Source organism: Oenanthe melanoleuca, chromosome Z (genome assembly GCF_029582105.1).
Source record: "Oenanthe melanoleuca isolate GR-GAL-2019-014 chromosome Z, OMel1.0, whole genome shotgun sequence".
Taxonomy (NCBI): domain Eukaryota; kingdom Metazoa; phylum Chordata; class Aves; order Passeriformes; family Muscicapidae; genus Oenanthe; species Oenanthe melanoleuca.
The window spans coordinates 66,353,759-66,377,222 of NC_079362.1; the positions used below are offsets into that span (position 1 = coordinate 66,353,759).

General features: G+C 39.3%; 1 protein-coding gene and 1 non-coding gene across 4 annotated transcripts in view; both read left to right on the top strand.

The window, feature by feature from the left end:
* The window catches only part of ZFR (zinc finger RNA binding protein), a 44,604-nt gene that overhangs the window by 2,890 nt on the left and 18,250 nt on the right, over positions 1 to 23,464 (top strand). For 2 of the 3 annotated variants that reach the window (XM_056513732.1, XM_056513734.1), the window contains exons 3-9: positions 13,139 to 13,421; positions 14,851 to 14,995; positions 16,129 to 16,347; positions 17,514 to 17,764; positions 19,185 to 19,376; positions 21,482 to 21,782; positions 22,625 to 22,818. In XM_056513732.1, the coding sequence (XP_056369707.1) occupies positions 13,139 to 13,421; positions 14,851 to 14,995; positions 16,129 to 16,347; positions 17,514 to 17,764; positions 19,185 to 19,376; positions 21,482 to 21,782; positions 22,625 to 22,818 (1,585 nt within the window). The remainder of the gene's footprint in view (positions 1 to 13,138; positions 13,422 to 14,850; positions 14,996 to 16,128; positions 16,348 to 17,513; positions 17,765 to 19,184; positions 19,377 to 21,481; positions 21,783 to 22,624; positions 22,819 to 23,464) is intronic. The other variant, XM_056513733.1, reaches the window with a different exon arrangement.
* On the top strand, positions 10,460 to 10,597 carry LOC130265662 (small nucleolar RNA SNORA66). The gene has a single exon (XR_008842657.1). It is a non-coding gene; the product is annotated as a small nucleolar RNA SNORA66 (small nucleolar RNA).

The following is a 23,464-nucleotide window of genomic DNA, read 5'->3' on the forward strand; positions in this document are numbered from 1 at the left end:
TGTCCAGTCACTTGCCTGCCCACTTCAAGGCTGGTCAAGTTCCAGCACAGTTGTTACGGGCACTGTCCAAATGCCTTTGAACACTGACAGACTGAAGCATCAAACGAGTCTCTAGGAAGCTGTTGCAGTGCTTGAGCACCTCTCTGTATAGAAATGCCTCCTAATGGCCAGTGAAAGCTCTCCTGGTGCAGCTGTGAAGCATTCCCTCATGTCCTGTCCCTGGATTACAGGGCAGAGAGCTCAGCACCTCCCCTGCCTTTTCCCTCTTCAGGAAGCTGCAAAGGGCAGTGGGGTCACCCTACAGCCTCCCTTTCCCGAACTGGACAACCCCAAATTCCTCAGCTGCTCCTCACAGGAAGTTTTTTCCAGCCCTCCTACCAGCTTTATTTTCCTCCTTGGGACACCTTCAAGAACCTTCCCATCCTTCTCCACCTGCAGGGCCCATGTTGAGGTTGCCCCAAGGCTGAACCCAGCAGGACCATCCTCTCCGTGGGCCAACTGTGCCATGCTCAGTGCTCTGGGATGGGGTTTGTCCTCAGGGCTGCCCAGGCACTACTGACCCACACTGAACCAGCCAGTGCCAGCTCCCTCTGCAGTTGTCCAGCCACTCCTCTCCCTCTTCATACCTGTGGCTGGCATTACACCATCCTAGGTGCAGAATACAGCATTTGAACTTCTTAAATTTCCATCCATTAATGACTGCACAATACTCCAATCTACTCAGATCCCTCTCCTCTTGTCCCTAAAGAGGATCTACAGCATCTCCCAGTTTGAATCATCAGCCAAGTTGCTAATGGTGCACCCAACTCTTGGATGCCAGACAGATAGAACCCCATTCAATAGAACCCTTTGGGTGCTGCCATCCAGCCAGAGCACTGTGAACCTGCTCATTCCACAAGCTGGACAACTTGTTGGAAAAGGATGCTGTGAGGGACAGTGTTTGCAGCTTTAGACAAACCAGAGCTGCATCCACAGCCTTCCCTTTCATCCAGGGGGTGAGTGACCTTATGATGGAAGTATAGGTTGGTTATACCAGAGCTTTCTGTTTGTGAGCTTGTGTTGACTGTGACAGATGATTGCATTGTTCTTTAACAATTCTTTCACCTTCCAGTAGCACTTAGAATCTCCATAGTTTTTCCAGGAGATGAGGTTACACTAATAAGTCTACAGTTCCCTGTTTCTTCCTTGCCTCATGCCTCTGTAAAGGGGAATTATACTGGCAAGCTTCCAGTCAGCAGTGATCTGCCCAGACTCCCGATAGATGACTGAGAGGGGTCTTGCTGTAACATGTTTTGGCCCATTCAGTACTCCAGGGTGAATCACATCAGGGCCCGTGGAGATGTGGAAACATTCAGTTTATAAGCTGGTCCCTCAGAATTTGAGTATTCACAGTTGTGGATCTCCCACTCAGAAGACTGAAAGGAGAAAATCTGCTGTATTAAGTGACTGCTGTAAGGTGCTTTTAAGGAGGTTTCTGTATTTAACTCTAGGTTTGTTGTAGACTGGTATAAACTCTTTTGGAATTGCAGTTTCTTAAAATAACAGGGTTCTAATTTGCATTATTAGTAGTGAATCAGAGGATCATAGAATATTCAGAATTAGAAAGAACCCTCAGGGAACATCAAAGTCCAATTCCTGGCCCTACACAGGACATCCCCAAGAATCACATCATGTGCCTGAGAACATTGTCTAAACATTTCTGGAACTCTGTCAAGCTTGGTACTGTGACCAATTCCCTGGGGAGCTATTCCAGTGCCCAGCCACCCCCTGGGTGAAAAACCTTTTGCTGCTATCAAACTTAAATCTCCCATGACACAACTTCTGGCCATTCCCTTGGGTCCTGTCACTGGTCACCACAGAGAAGAGATCAGTATCTGGCCCTTTGCTTCCACTTCTGAAGGTGTTGAAGGCCACAGTGAGGTCTCCCCTCAGTCTCCTCCAGACTGAACAGACCAAATGACCTCAGCTGCTCCTCACATGGCTTCTTCTCCAGACCCTTCACCATCCTTTGGACACTCTGATGGTTTAATGCCTTTCATACACTGTGGCACCCAGAGCTGCCCCCAGTGCTGGAGGTGAGGCTGCCCCAGTGCAGAGCAGAATAGGACAATCCCCTCCCTGTGCCTGATGCCCCCAGGACAGGGTTGGCCCTGCTGGCTTGTGTTCCACTCACCACTGACCAGGAGTCCCTGGTCCCTTTCTGTGTCACTGCTTTCCAGCCTCCTGTTCTCCAGTCTGTCCACACATCCAGGGTTGCCCTCTCCCAGGTGGAGAATTTAAATCAAAACCTGAAAAGACAGTGGAGCATAGAAGTTACTGTGTCTTCCTGGAATTCCAGCTTGTCCGTGGCCATGATGGATCATCTAAATACTCTCTGTCATCCTTCACATGAAGAAGAAATTAAAATTTGTCCAAGTCTTAACGTTAAATAGTGATATTTGAAGCAGTTGTAAAGGCCAGAATGATAGATGCTGAGGTGGTAGTCCTTGGATTTGGAAAATTCAAGAGTACTGGATTGTTGCTGTTTAGCCCCAGCCAGCAACTTAGTACTACACAGCCTCTTCCTCACTTCCTACCCATCCCAGTGGGGAGGAGAGTCAGAAAAGTGAAACTCCTGGATTGAGATAGGAACAGTTCATTAGAAAAACAAAAAAAAACCAAAAATAAAATAAAGAAAATAAAGTATAATATTAATTATAGCAGTAGTACTAATAAAAGTAATAGTAGTAGTGAAAGGAATAGGGGGAATAAAACCCAGGAGAAGGAAGCAATGCACAACACAATTGCTTATCCCCTGCTGACTAATGTCCAGCCTGTTCTTCAGAAACAATCAGCAGCTCCTGGACAACTCGCCCTAGGTTATGCATGCATGATGTTCTATGGCATTGAATATCCTTTTGGCCGCTTTGGGTCAGCTCTCCTGGCTGTGCTCCTGCCGAGCTTCTTGTGCACCTGCTTACTGGCACAACACAAGAAATTAAAACGTTCTTTACGGGAAGTGAGCCCTGCTGAGGAACAACTAAACCATCTCTGTGTTATGAGCATAATTCTCATACTAAATCCAAAACACAGCACTGAACCAGGTCCTAAGGAGAAAACTAACTCTACCCCAGCCAAAATCAGGACAGGCATGCAGAACTTGATGATATTTACTGTTGTAACAATATAATCAGTAAAGTTCCTTCAATTGACTAGGTAAGAAGAGGAATAGATTACTATCTTTATTAGTTCATAAATACTAATTTTCATAAAATATATTTGAAATCTTGTTTCATGCTTAATCAAAGACAGCAAAAGAGCTAAGTGTCCTTTAAACCTATAAATATTGTATTAGAAGCATTATTGTTTATTTCAGTGTTGTTGCTGCAAAAAATTTCCTGCTACCCTACTCATTTAAAATTCTTTGTATGCACTACCCAGTAATATCGTGATTTACTGAGAGAAACATTAGATTATGCAAATATTAATGTAGGAAATTTCTCTGAACAGTTTGTGTTACAGTTTGTTCTTTCTGCTAGTGGTGGTATTAGGGCGAAAGGTTATAGATCTGCATGCAATGCAAATCTCATTTGTTACTTATTTAAGTGACTGTACTAATCCATCTGTTCAGGAACCTGAAAAAAAAGTGAAATTTGGTGATACGAGTCTTCTTTGTGTGTGTGCATGCTCTGTACCTCACCTGAGCCACTGTGTGACGATTCAGTTTGAAATTAACATCCTAATATTGGCTTGTCTGTCCCATGTGAAATAGTGTTAGCATTATTGGTTCAGTGCTGGAGAGAGGAATAGTTATGCTTTTAATCTCAGATTGGGATACAGATGGAGAGATAGGGGCATTGAGTGATGTTTGGACAGAGAAGTGTGCAAATGTGATAGTTTTATTTAGTTAAACTTGTATTATGGTTTTGGTTTCTGCTAAAAAGATAAGAGTTTTTTAAGTGTTGTGAGTGTCATCTTGGTGGCATTCATACTCAGTCTTGCTCTAATGAGAACACTGATGGGAGATGCTTGGGTAGTTAGGAATGGTTTGTTAACTTTGAATTTCCTTCAAGCAGCTTGAATATTACTGTGTGTGGCGAGCTATCACGGATAAAGGCAATTTTAGCAGTGCAAGTTCAGAGCAGACCACAGTACCTATGAGTCCAGATTAAGATGCGATTTTCTAGACAGCAGTATAGAAGTGAACTCTTGCAGTTACAGCTGTTTTGGAATTCAAATGTAGTGCACCATTTTACAGCATATTCAAGTGGTGCAGAACAACAAAAGAAAGTGAATTTCTATGCATGGATGAGTTGGCTATTGAGAATTGATTGGGGGTGGAGTGTTCTTTTCACATTTGCTGATATTTGTAATTACTTTTGTCTTCAATATCTGCCCCAGTTAACTCTTCATCTGGATACTGGTTTGGAAAGTATTGAGTCTTTCAGAGATGTTAAGGCTGTAATTCACAGGCATACCAGACCAAGATAAGGTATCACTAAACATTATTCAGTTTTTTGTTGGTGAAAACAAGATGGTGAGGACAGCTGTGGGTAGCACTTTTTCTGCAGTGCGTACTACTAGACTTGAGCAGTGAAAGTAATCATTGTTTTCCCACAGGGTGAAGCTAAAAACTCAGAATGCTTGCTATACTCATGCTCTCTTGTGTTCCATCACATCTTGACGCATACATAATTCTTAGCAGAAGAGACTTCACTGAGTATGACAGAGCTATGTAGAGCAGACTGTCTTTTGGTCAACGAATGTCAGTGTTAAGTGCTATGGTAAACATGCTGTTCTAGCTCAGTGTACACAAGAAGCCTCCAGTACTGTTCTTTGTGAAAGGATTTTGATGGACTTTTTTTCAAATCAATGAGGTCTCACTTTCAAAGAAGACATTAGAAAGGCAATAAGGGGCTCTGAGTTTGTTAACATGAGTTATATGCCAGCATTGCAGTATGGTGTAATAGCGAGACAGAGAAGGTGGTAAATGAGGGGGAAAGGTACCTTGAGTCAAAGAAGCCTTTGTCATTTTAAGAAGGGAAGCCTGCCAACTAGTTGAAATTTGCAGCAGGTGCTTGTCTTCAGGAACTGAGCACTTGGGGAAGATTTTCTGTTAGTGGTATAGTTGTGTCCTTTGTAGCTGTATCCTCAGAATAGGTTGATGGTTATAGGTTTAACGTGGGGTGTTAAATTATGTGTGAAATTTTGTCTGCTACTAAAATACAACAATGGTAGCTTAGAGTGTAGTTACATTATTGGTGGTAGAAAAGCAAAGTAGTAGCTTAAGGCAGGAAATACAGAATGTTTTAACGATTTGGCACAATTTTCCATACTAGTGAAATTTCCTTCCTTTTATGGAGAACTTGCCAGTTTTAGCAATTTTTCTGTTTAGCATCTTCATTAACAGTCCAGATGTTAGGGCAGAGTGTACTCTCAGCAAGCTTGCTCATGACAGAAAATGATGAGGAGTGACTTACATGCCAGAGGGTTACGGTGACATCCTCAGGGACTTCAAAGATCTGGAGAAAAGGGCTGCCAAGAATCTCGGGAAGTTCAACAAGGGGAAGTGCAAAGTTCAGTATTAAAGAGCAATCCCATGGACTGGTTTGTGCTGTGGGCCCCCCAGCTGGAAAGGAAGAAGACCTGAGGGTCCTGGTGGACACTAGGCTTGAATGTGAGCCAGCAGGGGGTCCTTGCAGCAAGGAAGGAGAATGGCATCCTGGGATGAATTAGGCAAAGTATTACAGGTGGATGAGGGAGGTGGTCATTCCCCTCTTACACAGCACCAGTGAGGCCACACCTGGAATCCTGTGTCTGTTTTTGGGCTTCAGTACAGGAGAGATCTGGAGACATACTGGAGAGAGCCCAAGAGGCCCACCTGCTGAGGAGTCTGCAGCATTTCTCTAATGAGAAAAGGCTGGGAGAGCTGAGACTCTTCAGCCTGGAGGAGGGTGAGGGGGATCTTAATAAGTATAAATACCTGAAGGAAGGATGCAGAGGACCAAGTCAGACTTTTTCTCAGTGGTGCCTAGTGCCAGGACCAGAGGCAGTGGGCATAAACTGAAACACAGGAGGTTCCCTCTGAATGTGATGAAACACCTTTTCAGTACGAGAATGACTGGATCCTGGCACACATAGCTTAGGTAAGTTGTGGAGTGTCTATCCTCAGAATGCTCAGAAGCTGTCTGGATACAGTCCTGGGTGTCTGGTTGTAGGTGACACTGCCTAAGTGGGATTGGACCCCTAATGACCTCCAGAGGTCCCTTCCAGTCTCTGCCATTCTGTAATTTTAGCTGGGTTGATGTTAGTAGTTGCTCCTTTTTCAAGCAGGTATAACTTTTCAAGCTTAGTTGTTTTGCATATTACCATTCAAGGCTGCTGAACAGACTTGGAAAAAAAAGAACTTTTAAAAGAAAGCTGTATAGGCAGTGGGCTTTCTGTTGTGTGAGAGGTTGATGCAGGGCATATATTATTGCATCACTGTTAGAGATATGTGCAAGGAACAAAACATGGCAGAATTTGATTGGATTTAAATCAGGACGGGAGACTAAATGTAGAGATTATCAAAGAAAGGGTGCATTGAAAATATAAAGCTGTTAATCTTTGAGGTGAGTGAATTATTGATAAGTGTATAGTTTAGTTGTCTAGTGGCGGTCAATAATTTGTAACAGCGTGATGCAAAGAAGTTTTTAGAACAAGGAAGGGGAACACTCAACATGGCTGCAAATCCCTGTCATTTTTAGGCTTTATGTAGTTAAACTGTAGAATGTGTTACTGTTGAAATTTATCAGAATTCAGGAGGGTAGAGCATCATTTGCATGCCTTCAGGCCTCTGTGGATTCCTAATGAGTTGCATTACAAATAGTGTTCTGTTCACAAAATTGTAAGAATAGGAAAAAAGTAATTTTCCTTAAAGTTGTAAGAAGATACTCAAATATTGAAAATTTTATGCCTGTAGTGAGTGACAGGCTCCAGAAATACAGAGGCAAAGTCACTCCTGAAGTACACTATACTGTAGTGTGGTATTTCATTTCACCATTTTGTGCTGTTTGTTGCTAAGTGAGAGGAGAATAAAGCTCACTTTTTTTTTTCCCCTGTTAGTTCTAATTTTGGTTTTGCTTTGCTCTGTCCATGTTCCATTAGCACATCTGAAACTTCATCTGACCAGTTATTCAGGAGTGGCTCTTCCTAGGTTAGGATCTGAAGCAGTAGCAGATTGCATTGCTTCTAACAGTTTTTATAGAACTAGAACATACTTGTTTCAATCATCATGTTCCTGAAAGAACTGCAAAACTTTTTTTTTTCCCTATTCTGCTATTAATAGAATTATCTGTGAAACTTCAAAAACCTAGCACTTAGATTTCACCAAATATGGTTTCCTTAATCTAAAATGTTCCAATGCTCTTTAAAGGTACAAATCAAAAAATACATCCTAATTAGTGGTAGGTTTCATTCAAGATACTAGTATTTTTAAAACTATTTTAGAACTTAGCTTAAATGTGCATGAAAATAATTTCTTTAAATGAAAAAAAAAAAAAAAAAAAACAAACCATGCAAGAAATATGTTTTATAAGTTGTAATTTCTGAGGATTACTGTCTTTTGGGTGGAGACATGCTTTGTTTTAGGCCAGATCCTAAGTGTCTATCAAAACAGCACTCATCAGAAAACTGAAACGGAAAAATCAGAGATGTTATTTGCCTCTTGGAGGAGTGTTTTGAGTGTTCAGCAATCTAAACAGTGATGGAATAGCAGCAGCATTTGTGTGCATGTGTGTTGCTTGTTAATACAGCAGCGTTGAAGATGAGCAAGTTATGTGCGCATAAGTAACAATTTATTTTTTTTATTCAAATAAATGAGTCAAGTGTGTTGAAAAGCAGGGCTTATAGGGAACATTTTATGTTCTTCCTGTATACATACCCTTTGTGTGCTATACATCCTACTTGGAAGTAGGCTGCCTTTTCCTGAAAATGTATTATTCCTCTGACAGTAACTGTGCCACTGCCAGATGGATTATGACATTTCTTAATGCAAGACTTACTCAGCAAATACCTTAATGTGGAAAAATAAAGTATCTTGCAATCTTCATTTATCTGGCGAAATAGATAGCATTATATCAAAGCATTGTATTTTCTTTGTACTACTAACGTTAAAAAAAAAAAAAAGTTGTCTACTTCCTATTTAATTTTAAACAAAAAGACTTGCACTTAGAAAAGGGCAGTAGCTGGAAATGAAAAAAGACATGACGTAAGTATATTGCAGAGGAGACTTCAATATTTGTTTCAGAATTGCACTCAATACTGTGTCATTCTCTGGTAATCCAGATCTTCTTTCAGTGTTGCTATTGGGAAGTAACTAACAAAGCTGCTCCTGTATTCCATCTAACAAGTTCTTATCTAAGTTTTTTTGGGGAATAATACCGCTCATTTGCAAACCTACCTTGTACGGCTGTTTAGGTTTGACAAACACGTGTTTGTGGAGCTGAAGAACAGTGTTTTGCCAAGTGGACACCTGTACCTCATTAATTGCTGTTGACTAGCAATTTCTGCTCTCTGCAACTTTTAACTGTTTAAATGTGCTGCCAGCTTTTTTTTTTTTTTTTTTTTTTTTTTTTTCCCCCTTTCAGTGTTCACTTTTTTTTTTTTTTTTATATCAAAAACACTGCTACAGTGTTCTTGCTGAAGGTCTTTAGGCAGTTCAGGAAAGGTTATTAATTGCTGCTTGAATATTTGGCTTTTTGACAAGAGCAATAGAAGTTGCCAACAGTTATGAAATTAATCTAGTCATTCTAATAAGAAATGCAGAGTAGTGATTGCTAATATCTTCTGTTTCGAGAGCTTGATCTCAGGGTGTGGATTTCTTGTTGCTGATGTTTTAATACAACTTGGTCAAATGTTCAGGGTAGAATTTTCCGGGCTAAGGATCTATCTAGAATTACACTGGTTTTTGTAAGATCCTATTTTATTTCAGAATGACAATTCTGGGTGTACACAACAGGGTCTAATGCCAATACTATGCAAACATCTGCTGTATTACTCTTACATCCAATTTTATAAGTATTAGGGCAAAATATGTACCTGCTCTGAGAAAAAGTGCTTGCATCTGATGAAAGGAGTTTTGTGCACGTGGTAGCAATGTGGATAAGGCAGTTTTTGCTTTGGCCTTTGCTTTGAGATGAATTCTGCAAGATTGAGAGACAGGATAGCCCCTCAGCCCCAGCCCTAGGAAATGAGATTGTCATGGAATTAGAGATTACTGTGGAGAAAAATACATGGTCACAGTGCACTGCAGTCATTCTTATCAAGCAGGTTTAATATCATAGTGGTATTCTACAATATGTGGCACTTGTGCTGATACTAATGCAATGAGAAGATTGGTATTTCCCATCCTTAGTGTCAGTAGAAATTATAATAGGTGATATTCAAAGATTTGAGTCAAAGGTGTTTTACAAAAAATACTTGTGCCCAGTAATTCAGTATTGCTAATAAAGAGTTAACCTCTCATTTTCTTGGAGTTATTCAGTTAGAATGTGAAAGAATGAGAATGTGAAAGCTAAGTATACACTGTGGTGTAAAACATCTGAATAGAGATGACCTTGTTTGGGAAGAGGAAATAGCATTATAGATGTGGAAGTTTAAAAACAGGTAAGTGCTCACACAGAGCAATTTGTATAAATTCACCAGAGACGTGGTGAAGAACATGCATGTGGTTTGTTACCATTGCTCAGCTGACAAAATGATGTGCCTAGATCTTTTGGAGACTTATTTATCAAGACTAAGATGAAATCACTTGATGTGATGCAGTATGAAAAATGACTGCTTAAGGTAGAGATTAGCAAAAGAATTGTAGAGAAAGAGCTGATAGAGGTGATTAGTAGAATAGAAGAACTATTATCAAATAGCAGTAATTGCAGTGGAGCTCACTGGGGATTGTTTGTGGCTTTAGTACTTCTGCTATTGTGGCGTGTTGTGCTATTTGATGTAAGGAAAATAGTGTCAATGCATAGGTAACTTTTACAGGAATCTGTTCAGAGGAAGCTAGACCGCTGGGAAAGAAAGCAGTTGTCTGGAGCAGAGTGGGTGGCACAGCTGAAACTTCGTATGAAATGACGCATGAGGTTCTTGCCATCTGTAGTCAGAGAAAAACAGATAATATTAAGATAGGTTTACAGATGAAGGAAGAGTGGAATAAGTTTGGCAAAATAATCTAGTTAAGTTCATCTCTGCAAACGGATGAGGTGCTAATCACTAAGCCATAAGAACTTTTGTACTTTATTGAAGAAGCTGGCATGAGGATATTTTTATGTAAATTAATTACATTAAAAAGTCTGTTTGTCTTAATGCTAAAGGTTTTCAGTAAAACCATGGAGAGAAGAATGTCACAAATTTAAGAGATGTCACCATTAATTTCTGTAAATTAATGTAACACAACTTTCAGAAATGAAGAAGCGGACAGTTCTAGAATACTTTTCTTGCAGTCTTGCAAACTCGATCACTAGCTCTGCATGATGTTGCAGAAGCGAGGGGAACAGGTTTGCTAAAATAAACATGGTCATAGAACCTGTATTAGCCTTAGTAATCTAATTATTTGGGCTGTTAATTCTATGCCATGACAAGGAATTTTGCTGCTCAGTTGTTCAAGAAATGAAATTGTCTGTACCATAATCTTGTTAATAGTTCTACTGATGGTATTCATAGTCTCTACACAATTTTAAATACTAAAAAATACCAGGTATGCTTTATCATACATATTCTGAGAACAAAAGCATTTTCTTTGCAAAACTGACTGGTGGTACTGTTACTTTGTAGTGTGTTGTAAGCACTGTATCTTATTTTGTAACAGTAACTAGCAGAGTTTGATGAAACATGGAAAAGCCTCGCTAGTGCTTCTGCCCAAGTCTTCTGCTCCTTTTTTTGATCTGTTTCCCTGTGTATATCTATAATTAATATGGGTTCTGACTCTCAGCAGACTTATTTTTTCAGCTGCTGTGTTTCTTAACGTTTCTGCCACACTAGAATATGACCCCAACAGGAAACTCTCAGGTCCTTTTCTGCCGGATTAATGAGTTAAATCAGTGCACTGAATGGATTGACAAGTAGAGAAGTAGCACCAGGGATGGAATAAGATGGCTTAGTCAGGATTGGTAAAATTAGTAAGGCTGGGAGAAGGGAAGACTAAGAGTGGGAAAAGTATGAAGGAAGACTTACCCTGTTGGCAGTATTAGACTGTAAATGTTTTCAGCTGCAGTCAGTTAAGCAGTCTGTTTACTCAGTTTAATGTGATTGTAGTAGAATATATATGACCATAATTACCTCCAATTTTGTGGATATTTTACACTTCTGTACTATTAGTTATGTATATAATGAGGCCTAATTTTGTAGACTGTCATTCACTTTTACCATCATAGAACGGTCTTCCTGAATTTTGTGATGGAGTCCAATTTCTCATGCTAAGTAAACAGTTTTCCTGCAAACATTAGGGAGGAGGAGTTGTTGCAAGCGATGATGGAAGGCACATCATAGTGGTTTAGATATTTTTATTTTGCTCTTAGGCTAGTAATTGAAAATAACATAAAACTTATTGTAAGTACAACTCACAACTGAAGTAAAATTGGATGGAATGCAAGTAAGTCTTTTAAACAGTGAAGGACATATGGTGGAAAGAAGGTGGAGTCTAGGCATGTAAGTCCATCAGTAGTAAAATTTTCTCTGTTTCTGCTGTGAGAATAGTTTGGGGGGGATGAGAAGAGGTTGCATGTGTGTGTTTTATTAATTTATTAAAGTAAGGAGATACTACTGTAATTGAAATGTCAAAATTGGGTTTTCTAAAAATAAGAAAAAATTACTGAACACAAAGGAATTGTGGAAATGTCTTTTGTGACATTAAAAGTATATGGATGTAGCTATTATTGAACAGCAGTGTAAGAAATGTACAAAAAAATTAGAACTATCACTGAATCCCCCACTTGAAGTCATTGTTCCAGATAGTGATATTTCACCTGCTTCACTTTATTTGCTTAAAAAAATCAAAATAACTATTCTAAGCTTCTAATCATAATCCACAGTTATATATCATAATAGGACAACATCAAGCAGAGTTACATATCAGTAATTCTAGTTTCTGTTCAAGTAATTAAACCTTTGAAGCAATCATTTTTTATTTATGCTGTTAATATTTGCGGACTTTTAGTAAATTGCCACATATTAGTGTCCTACCTGCAAATTTTATAGAGACAGATTAGTCTTAGCATGTGCCTGGAAGATTGCCAGAGCTCTGGTAGTGGTTTTCTTGTTTGATATAATTGTCTGCGCTTTTGATGCTTCATGTTGCATCAGATTTCTGCTCTAGCAAGTGGGGCCAGCTCCTATAATTCTAACCATCTGTTGGAGGAGTCCCCTGTCAGACATGTCTAAGTAAATGCAACAGTTCCGAGCTAATTTTCATGAAAATTATGATATGGTGTAATGAAAAAGTTAATGCTAGTACAGGTCAGTAATAAGCTCTCACAGAAAAGTAACATTTTTCTTTAATTTGACAGGCATGTACTTTATTGAACTACTAAAGCATTTAAAACTTGCCAGTGTAGAAATTATAACAGTTTGGGACTGCTGCATTATTTTGAATGAAGGACTTGTGTTCCACTGCTTAGAGAAAACTCAACACAAACGCCCCCCTAATGAAATAAAAAATCATCTGCATGAAATGTCAGGGACTGTAAAGGCAGAACATGGAGTAATGGTTACAAATTTAAATAGGAGAAGACATTTCTTACCCTGAGAGTGGCAAGACACCTGAAACAGGTTGCCTAGGGAGGTTGTGGATGTCCCAGCCCGGGCAGCATTGGCCTTGAGCAATCTAGTCTAGTAGAAGCTGGCATGGAGGTTGGGACTTGATGGTCCTCAATGTCTGTTCCTGTGCCTTACATTTGGTGATTCTGTTCTATATGTCCGTCCACAGAAATTTGAGAATCATGCAGGCTTTTTCATGGAGATGGAAGATGTATAATAAAAGCCATTAAATAAGAGTATGCACATATAGAAGGCTGCTCCAGATCTGTCTGTAGAACAGGCAAAGTATTAATCAAATCTGGGATTTTGCGATGTGTAGGCATTCGCTTTGTATGTTGGATTAATTACTTTCTGTCTTCTGCCAATACAGCCAGCAGCCAGCTTCGGGTGTAGCGTATTCCCATCCAACCACAGTTGCCAGCTACACTGTCCACCAGGCCCCGGTGGCGGCGCACACGGTCACTGCAGCCTATGCCCCGGCCGCGGCCACGGTGGCGGTGGCCAGGCCTGCGCCGGTGGCCGTGGCAGCCGCTGCCACAGCTGCTGCCTACGGCGGCTATCCCACGGCACACACAGCTACAGACTACGGCTACACGCAGCGGCAGCAAGAGGCTCCACCACCACCACCTCCTGTCACCACACAGAATTACCAGGTAGGTTACTGCTGTGCAGTTTGTAAAAGGTGCTTGGAGAGGAGGAAGCCTGCTTGGGAAAAAAAATGTGGTTCTGTGAAACTGCTGCTGTGAAGAGAAGCACTGTCTTGTGTTAGCTTAGATGCTGGCTTGGTGTGCAGTAAACTGGGTCATGTTGCTGAAAAGACTGTTCCAGTAAAAATTTTCAGTAGAGGTAGGAATAGTTCCTTTGTCAGATTCTTGGGTGCCATGGGAGTCTAGTACCAATTCTGTGAGGACAGACGATTGCCCTAGGAGATAACCTACCTTAGATAGTAGGTAGTTTTTTAATATCCTCTTCTGAGACCCCTGCCTAACCTTCTGTGGATGCAGGCTTTTGCAAAAGGGCTTTTGCTCCCTGTCCCCTTTCATCTTGAAATACTATGTTTCTTGTAGTAGTTTTTCAGGTTTTTAATCCTGAACTTATCAGGGCATTATCTAGATTCTATTTAGGATTTTGGTTTGTTTAAAAAGACTGTATTATTGCTGCATGTTCTCAATTCTTTTGTACAGATTCTCTAATTTGTTATATATTGTGAGGTCAGTTATTTGATACATTTGGAAAAAAGAGAGTCCCCTAAACAAAATAATTCCTGTTTACACAGGTTGGATGAAAAAAAGATTTTGTTGTTGTATTTCTTGGAATTAAAAAGAATTTTAATACATTAGTATATTGCAGCTGTAGTAGTTCATGCCTTGCTCCCCCTCAGTTGATCAACTCTTTGTGCTTTACCATAAAGAGGGTGAGGATGAGAGAACGTATGTACATGCATATGGTGGCTTCCAGGTCCCCTTCTAAGCTTATTAGAGATGTACTGAGTTGTAAAGGTATCGGATGAGCTAATTACCTTGCCTCTATAGACTAGTTGCAGTTCCCTAATGAGCTAGTTGATACACCAAAAAGTAAGGAAGGCTTTGAAGTACCACTTTCATACTCTAAAAAATATAACCAAGAAAAATGTTGCTAATGATGAGATTTTTAAAGCCAATAGAGGCTTATGTTTCTACCCCTGAGAATTTATTTGGGTTTATAGAAATTAATGTTTTGTAGAGATCCATGGTGGGTTTTTTCTTAATATTTTACAAAAATGGAATCTGATATCGTCACTAGAAAATATTGAGAGTAGATGCTTTTCAAAAATAATTTAGTAGAGAAGGGATTAATAGCATGAGGATAATTCCTGTATTAAGTCTGTAAAAAACCTTTAGGGTTGTTTCAGGCTTGAAGTATATATGAAAGTAAATTTAATTTTTCTAATGCATTTATTTGTGTATACTATACATGTAGATGGGAGGTTTTTATTCTACTTGAGTAGGCCAGAAGACAATACATTGTTAATTTGGCTCTGCTGATGACTTCTATTACTGTAGCTACATACCTACAGGTGGTTTCTCTGTTTTGAATCCTTAGGATTCCTACTCGTATGTTCGATCTACCGCCCCGGCTGTGGCTTACGACAGCAAACAGTATTATCAGCAGCCAACCGCAACCGCGGCGGCCGTGGCTGCTGCTGCCCAGCCGCAGCCCTCAGTGGCTGAGTCCTACTACCAGACAGGTGGGTGGCATGATTCAAGCTGCTCTCGTTACTCAGTCTTGTTCACTGCTTTAAGCCTTAAAAATAGTTGTTTGACTGTTTTAACTTCTTTTTTTCTTTTAAGTTTTGTTGTGTAATTTCTGTTACTGTATGGAAAGTTATTCTGTGCCTAGAACTTCAACGCTTGTGGCATTGCCATATGCAGCTGCCTCTGAGGTTTGGACTGCCACTAAATACACCTGAAACATACTTCTTGGCAAAGTTCTTACTGATTTATCTAGAAACCTTGCTGAAGTATGTGGACACTGCTGAGGGCCTAGCCAAATTTCAGCCAGGCCTTTTCTCAGGTTCTTGGCTTCTTTCCCAGTCTGTGACACTTTCGCAGCTCTGGCCAGGATTCTTTCCCGGGATGATACCTTTCTTACAGATAGAAAAGAATTAATAACATGGATTAGCACCTGGTGTTGACCATGGGACAGTGTGCAATGTACATGACAAGGGATGTTTTCTCCTATTGCCCAATGAACTGCTGTCCTGTCTGAGATTCACGAACAGTCCTGTAAATATGGGTCGGTTTTCCGTAAAGTGTTTCTTTTGTTCAAGAAGAAGTGTGTTGCTGTTATTTGCTGCTCCTAGCTCAATAGTGACAGAAGTATGTTGAGATAATCAGTGTTGTGTTCAGATAATAATTCTGTTAGAAATACTCTTTCAATTCTCTGGGTACTTCATGTATATAATTTTGTCATTATTTATATTATGATTGTTACAAAGCATGAATCCTGCTAAGTTTTTTTTTTTACATAGACTTAAGAGGAAAGTTTAGATATGCTTTGGTTTGGAGTATTCTAGTAAAACTGATGGATAAAAAGGTTGTTTAAAACCATGTTAAAAACATGATAGCACTGTTTAAGACTTACTATTGTGAGCTGTGACTTAACTGGATACATGGTATGCAGTGCGTAGCCATGACAGTAAAGCAATCCAATGCACAACACTAAAAAACATAACAAATGAAACAAAGCTCCCAAAACAAACCCCCCACTTTTTACACATTTGTTCACAAGCATATTATTAATTTTCTCTTAGTATGGTTTGCATTTCACTCAACTAAAACATGTTAATGTTTGTGCACTTGTATTTTCTATCCTCATTAGCTCCGAAAGCAGGATATAGCCAGGGGGCAACTCAGTACACCCAAGCCCAGCAAACACGGCAAGTGACAGCTATAAAACCTGCCACCCCAAGTCCAGCAACAACAACATTTTCCATATATCCGGTGTCCTCGACTGTGCAGCCGGTGGCAGCTGCAGCCACTGTTGTTCCATCCTACACTCAGAGTGCGACGTACAGCACAACAGCGGTAACTTACTCTGGTAAGAATTTTGCATGTTTGTGTGCTGAGGTCTTTGCAGTTCCTTCAGAACAAGCTTTCAGTGCTCAGAAGTTTAGTAGTTTGTGGTCCATTATATCATAGTCTGCTATGATATATTAATTCAGTTCAGTCATTACAGTGTCAGAATGTTTTGTTGTATCTTTAAAGGAGGTTTGATGTCTTACGTGCCTATATTATTACATGTGAAAAATATACAAAGGGCTGGCATTGCTACCTGAGCAGTGACTTACTGCAAGGTGAAAAGGAAAAAACAGAATATAAAGCGTAAGGAAATGCATCCACTCAGATGTTACTCCCCCAAAATGGGAAGGGTGCATGCAGTTACAAAGACAGGGAAGAATTCAGTATAAATCCTTTAAGTTTGGGTTGTCCTGACCCAAAATGGAATGAGAAATGTGTGCTGAAAAGACTTATTCAACCATTAGGAATCCAAAACATAGTTAAAGTTGAAAATATGTTAACTTCATAGCCATAGATGGTAATTAACTGGCATGTTATAGCTATCCTGAACTTTTTGTTTTCCTTTGTTTCCTGCTTAAAAAGGGATTTTAATATTTCCTTGAGACAGAGCCTGGTTTCCTTGATTTATTCAACTAGAAATCAAGGACTTTGTAGCCATGTTTTAATGAACAAAGCGTCTTCTTTGTACCAAAGCAACTTAAATCACTGAAATAGGATGTAATAGCACTAGACATTCTGTCTTTTGTCTTCATTTTTTTCCCACTTCCTCTCCATATTATCAGTCCTTGCCATTTGGAAACGTGAACAGCAAATCTGGTTCTAGGAGATTGCTTGCTTCATGTGACCTTTGCTAAATCTTTCACTAAAATTCTTCTTCCATCATATCCAATCTTGCGAGATGTACCAGGAAACTTCATATGTTCTCCAGGAATGCTTTGATGTATCTAACATAACTGTGTGTCTCCAAAGATGTGTCTAGAATTGAATATATTCCAACACAATTGGTGGCTATTTATTTGTCTGCTCTAATGCAGGAAGCCTAATTCAAGACTGCCTGATAAGATCTTGGTGAATTACTTATATTTTACCTTGCCCCTCAACTGTTATGCAACATGATTTGAATTAGTGTATTATGTACTTGATACATTATATATGGTTATGTAACATTTGTTTTTAATTTTTCAGGTACCTCCTATTCTGGCTATGAAGCTGCAGTGTATTCAGCTGCATCGTCCTATTACCAACAGCAGCAGCAGCAGCAACAGAAACAGGCAGCAGCAGCAGCAGCTGCTGCTGCTGCAACAGCTGCTTGGACAGGGACCACCTTTACTAAGAAGGCGCCATTCCAAAATAAGCAGCTGAAACCAAAACAGCCTCCAAAACCACCCCAGATCCACTACTGTGACGTTTGCAAGATCAGCTGTGCTGGACCACAGGTATCTGTATTATGTATTATTCTACTATACTTTATTCTTCTATACTTGATTCATAATTTCTTCAGCTAAAAAGCCTGACCTCTTAAGAGTCATGGAATTGTAGAATGGCCTGGGTTGGAAAGGACCTTGGAGATCATCTTGTTTCAAGCTCTGTGCTGTAGGCAGGAGCACCTCCACCAGAGCAGGCTTCTCGGAGCCCCATCCAGTCTGGTCTTGAGCACATTCAGGGAGGGGGCATCCACAACCTCACTGGGCAACCTGTGCCACTGCATCATCATCCTCACAGTAAAGAATTTCTTCTTAATACCTAAACGTAATTGTTTCAGTTTGAAGCCATTCCCCCTTGTTCTGTTACTCCAGGCTTTAATACAAAGCTCTTTTTCTCTCAATTTTTCTTATAAACTCCCTTTAGGTACTGGCAGGTCCCAGTTAGGTCACCCCAAAGCCTTTTCTTTTCCAGGCTGAAAAAACCAAATTGTCTTAGCCTTTTCTCATAGGAGGAGTGCTCCATCCTTCTAATGAAGAGTATTTATTAATTTTTAGACCTGTTTCTATACTTCTACTAAAGAAATAATGAAATAAAAACATGTACTATAATAGAAAGAGTTCCTGTTGGAATACCTAAAGATACACCCTCAGAGCTTGTACAGAGAAGCTTCACCTCATTTCAGAATGATTTGAAACTTTAAATGCGATTTGTTTCTTTAGCATAGGAAACTTCTTAGAAAGTACTGTTTTGAAAGCTGTGGAATTACACAGATTTTTGTGAATGGGAAAACTGAAAATTTATTCTTCATTGTATTACAACTCCTCAGTTCAATGTCACGGGGGGTGGGGGGTGTGCAAGTGTCTAGAAAGTAGATACAAAGTTATGCAGAGTGTTTATGTTTGAGTCTGGTGAACTTGTCAGTATTTCCTACTCTGTCTGCTCTAGGTTGCTAGTGTTAATATAGGAACTAATATCAACTTCTGCATTTCTTTTCAGTGCAGCTTTATTTGTGCACTGCCTTCTTTTAAATTGATTTTTCTTTTTATCTGGATACACTCAGAGTTTGAGGGAGGCTGAAAATCAAGAATAATTGAGTGCAGTGCAGGAAACGGCAGTTTTCTGTTCCTGTGGAGTTTTCAGTAGTGGTATCTGTTGACCACTACTTGATTGGAAAGTTGAGAAGTTAGAGGAAGGAAAACTGTATTGTTTTACCTAAGTATGGGATCCTGATGCTGGAGAAGAAAATTTTCTGGTATTAGAAGTGGCCTAGTAATGCCTTAGAGTGTGCCATACCGCAGAAAATTCAGTGTAGGAGGTAATTCTTAGGTAAAACGTGTGTTTTTGCTGTGTTCTCTATTGTGCATATTCACAGGAGCAATGAATCAGCAGTACAAAGACAGCTTACTCTGTGTGTTTTCTTTATTTAAATAGACTTACAAAGAACACTTGGAAGGACAGAAACACAAGAAGAAAGAAGCAGCATTAAAAGCCTCCCAGAACACCACCAACAATAGTACATCTGCTCGTGGAACTCAGAATCAGTTGCGCTGTGAGCTTTGTGATGTGTCTTGTACTGGGGCAGATGCTTATGCTGCCCATATCCGTGGAGCCAAGCACCAGAAAGTAAGAGTTTTCTCCTGTTCTTACCATGCAAGTCAGTATATACATTTCTCCCTGTCATTTTTTCTTGTTTTAAGGAAGGAGGAAATACACAGAAACAACATAATTTATATTATTTTATTTAAAGATTCTAGTTCTTCTTTTGCTTTCAAACTTGTCTTTAGGCTTACTATTAGAAGGGCATTGTTGGAAGAAAGGGGGCAAAATACTGCCATAGCATCAATGAAAAGAGGATATATTGGGATATCATGCAAAGCATAGGAGGAAAGTGTGGAATGAGATGAGGGAAAGGTACCATTAAGGACATGTGATATCATGCTTGTGCATCCTAACGTTTCTCAAGACTTTTCTTGAAATTCATCTTACTTGTCTGGCTGGGACAGTAAATCTGCCAGTTCAGCACTTGGAAACATTGTAAGCTGAGCTAGTGGAAAGAACAGGAGTGTTAGACATCATTGTTTCATAGTTCTTGCAAATAAAACTGTCCTGTGGAAGCAAGCAACTGTGTGCTGTAGTAGGCTTTATAATGAGTATGTTTAGACTTCTGGTATGTATTTTTTTCTTATTATTTGGGTGCTCTTTTGTGGGCAGTCTTGAATAGAAACTGTGGGCTGCACTGTGAAATGCTGTGACCTGTGTTTTAAACTTGGCCATGTGACAGGAAATGTAATGATAGGTAAAATATGCGTCTAGAAATTACAGATTTTCCTCATAACTCTAGAAAGATTAGTGTCACTAACAAATATAGTATTAATACTCTGCTTTTATAGCTCTTTGCATCTCAAGACACTGGCATTGATAACATTGTTTCTATTAAAGTAAATCTCACAGCATGTTTAAAATAAATTTCCTCCAGGAGCAAAGATTAAAATTTAGAGACTGGGTCTAGTGTTCTTCCTTTTATAAACTGAGCCATTGCTTTTTTGGGCTGTGCTCCATAACTCCATAGTATATGGAGTATAGTATATATTATCCCTTTGTATTTGGGTATTGTTTTCTCTTAGTGAGTCACAAACCATTGCTGGGTTTAGGTTATAAGTGTGAAAATGGTGTCTCAAAGGAGTCTCTTTATTGCTGTGGTAACTAAAGAGCTGTGTGCATTCTACTGGAAAAAGAGTAATTTTGAAGAGTTGCTTGAGCTTAAATTTATACTGTTGTGTGACATTAATATGTCTGTATTACAATACGGAACATGAAAAATAAGAACAAAAGCCTAAGAAATTATTTTGGACACTTGTGTGCATAACATGATTGTGTACATGTTCAATTTTAAGGCATGTCTCACAGATCTGTATATTTTTTTACTGCTGTTTTCAAAACTCAGTCTTTAGTTTTAATCTTGCATGGTTTTTTCCTATGGGTTACCTGCTTTGCTTCTTTGGATATTGGTCAGCAGTTACGAAAAAGTTGAATTATTCCAGGACAGACATGTTGTGCAAAGGCCTCTGCGTATTATTTCTAAAAATAAGCATGTATCTCTTTACTTTCTGTGATATACTAAAGAGCTCTGAAATACCTCTTGAATTCTCCTTAACTATTTCTGTACATTAGGAAAAAAAGAAAAAAAAAGGAAAACCTTTGTGTAAGCAATCTCTTCAGTTTGGCTAAATAACATGGAAAGTCATTCCCTACGAAGGTTCTTCAAATGTAGCCATCAAAAGACACAGTGTTGCTGAAGCTGAACTAAATAACTCTTAGTTGCAAATACTTTTTGGAACCAAAACAGTTCAGTGTTCTGTACTTTCTAGGGAGAATAAAAAGTGACCAGTCAACAAAACAGACACATTGAAACACTAGGAGCAAACTGTGTTTGAACTATCCTGAGTTAAAAGCTTTTTGTATTTCTGTTCTTATCTAAAGAGTTGTGGGAGTAAATGCCTGATCTTACTTGCCTAATGCAAGTAAGCAATGTGAGATAACAAATACCTATTTCCTTGTTACAGATGACAAGAGCTTTTAAACGTACATCTTTTTTCTTTACCAAGACCACTTTTTGTAAAAGAACAATAGCTAACTTTTTATTAATATTGATTTTTTTGCTTGTGACACATTTTTTTTAATAGCTAACTCAGGGAGATCATGTTATGAATTTTTCTTCCTACTTACAGGTAGTAAAGTTGCATACAAAACTTGGCAAACCCATTCCTTCGACTGAACCAAATGTGGTTACCCAAGCTACTTCCTCAACATCCACATCTGCATCCAAACCAACTGCCTCTGCTTCAAACATAACAACTAGCAGCAGTACAGTGAACTCCTCTGTTGCATCCTCTGCAGTGAAAATTCTTACTCCCACGGCAAACACACCACTTAACACTGCGTCCAACAACAAAACATCTTCAACCGCTGCTAATATAGCTGTAAAGAAAATATCTACACCGAAAATAAACTTTGTTGGCAAGTACAGAAGTCAGTCTTTATTTCGAAACCTAACCTATTCCGTAAATTTTTCTTAAGAATTAGTGCAGCAGACACAAATGTATTTAGGTGACTCCATGCGTGAGTTACTCTTCTGTGTTTAAGGGAATTACTGATAAGTGAGAATATCTGTAAAAGTTTTGCTTCAAAACTGATGGTATTTTCTGCCCAGTTGTCTCCACCTGACCCCTCTTAAATGCTTTTCCCACCTTCATAAAAAGCTTCCCAGCTTTGGTTTCTTTTGTAGTAGCTGGAGTATTGCAGTTTACAGTCCACATTTCAGCTTACAGCCTGGGCTGTTAATGCACCTGCAATAAATTGACATTTTGTGATGGGCAGCTGAAACATCCTTTTTACAGTGGAAAACTAACCATGGAAACTGAACTGAACATAAAATTTATACAGTTGCAACACTAGGGATATGCTGCCTTTACTAGTACAAACATTATAAAGTTTTGAAGTACTTTTTTGGATAAATTTACAAAATTACAAAAAAAAAAGAGATTATTAAAATACATTTTCTTTCATTCCCCATTCAGTTCTGTCTCTTGCAAGAGTGGGAAAACAAATAACAAAAATGGTAGTTTTATAAAGCAGAAGTTTTTCTTGTTAGAATAAACAACTTCAATGTTTAAATAACCTGGATGTTGTTAAACTTACTGCTAAAATATTGAATTGTATTGAAAATATATTTGTTTCAGTTGATTTTAAAGTCCAATAGATTTTAAAAGACCTATAATTCTTTGCAAATAAAATCTTCAGCTTGCACATTATGTTTAATCACATTCTCATTTTATGAAGGGTAATAATTTAACTTTTTTTATTATTTCTAGGTGGCAATAAGCTTCAGACAACAGGAAGTAAAATGGAAGAAATGAAATCAGCTGAAAATGTTAAAACACCTCCTGCTGCTACAGTACAAACACAGGAAGTAAAGCCTGACACAGCAGCTGAACCAGTGACTCCTACAACTCTTGCTGCCTTGCAAAGTGATGTCCAACCAGTGGGCCATGACTATGTGGAGGAGGTATTAATATGAAAATGTGTATTATTTTTTAGCTGTTTTAGTGAAACATAATTATGGAGTGGTGCTGGGACTTCTTTAGGTCATCTGGTTCAGTCACCCTTCTTAAGAAGGACCACCTACAGCCAGTCACCCAGGACCATGTCCAGATGGTTTTTGGGAATATCAGAGAATGGAGAATCCATGATTTCCCAAAGCAGTTGTGCAAGAGCACACTTGGTCACAATAGAACAGTGTTCTGGTGGACAGCTGTTTTTCAGTTGGTGCTGGGCACCATTGAGAGAAGTCTGGGTCTGCCTTCTTTGTATCCTTTCTCCACGTACTTATATGCACTGATATGATCCCCCTCAGCCTCCTCTTCCCTAGGTGAGGCAGTTGAGGTCCCTCTGGATGTCAATGCAACCCTTTGGCATATCAGCCTCTCCTCTTAGTTTTATGTCATTCACAAACTAGCTGAGGGTACATTCTGCCTCATCATCCAGAGCATTACTGAAAATGTTACAGGACTATATTGATCCTGGGGGTGCATTGCTGGCTCCTGGCCTCCTACTGGGCTTCATTCTGCTGATCGCCACCCTTAGCCAGGCTGTTCAGACAGCTTTCAGTCCACCTTACTGTATGCTTATCTAGCCTATGCATTATCAGCTTG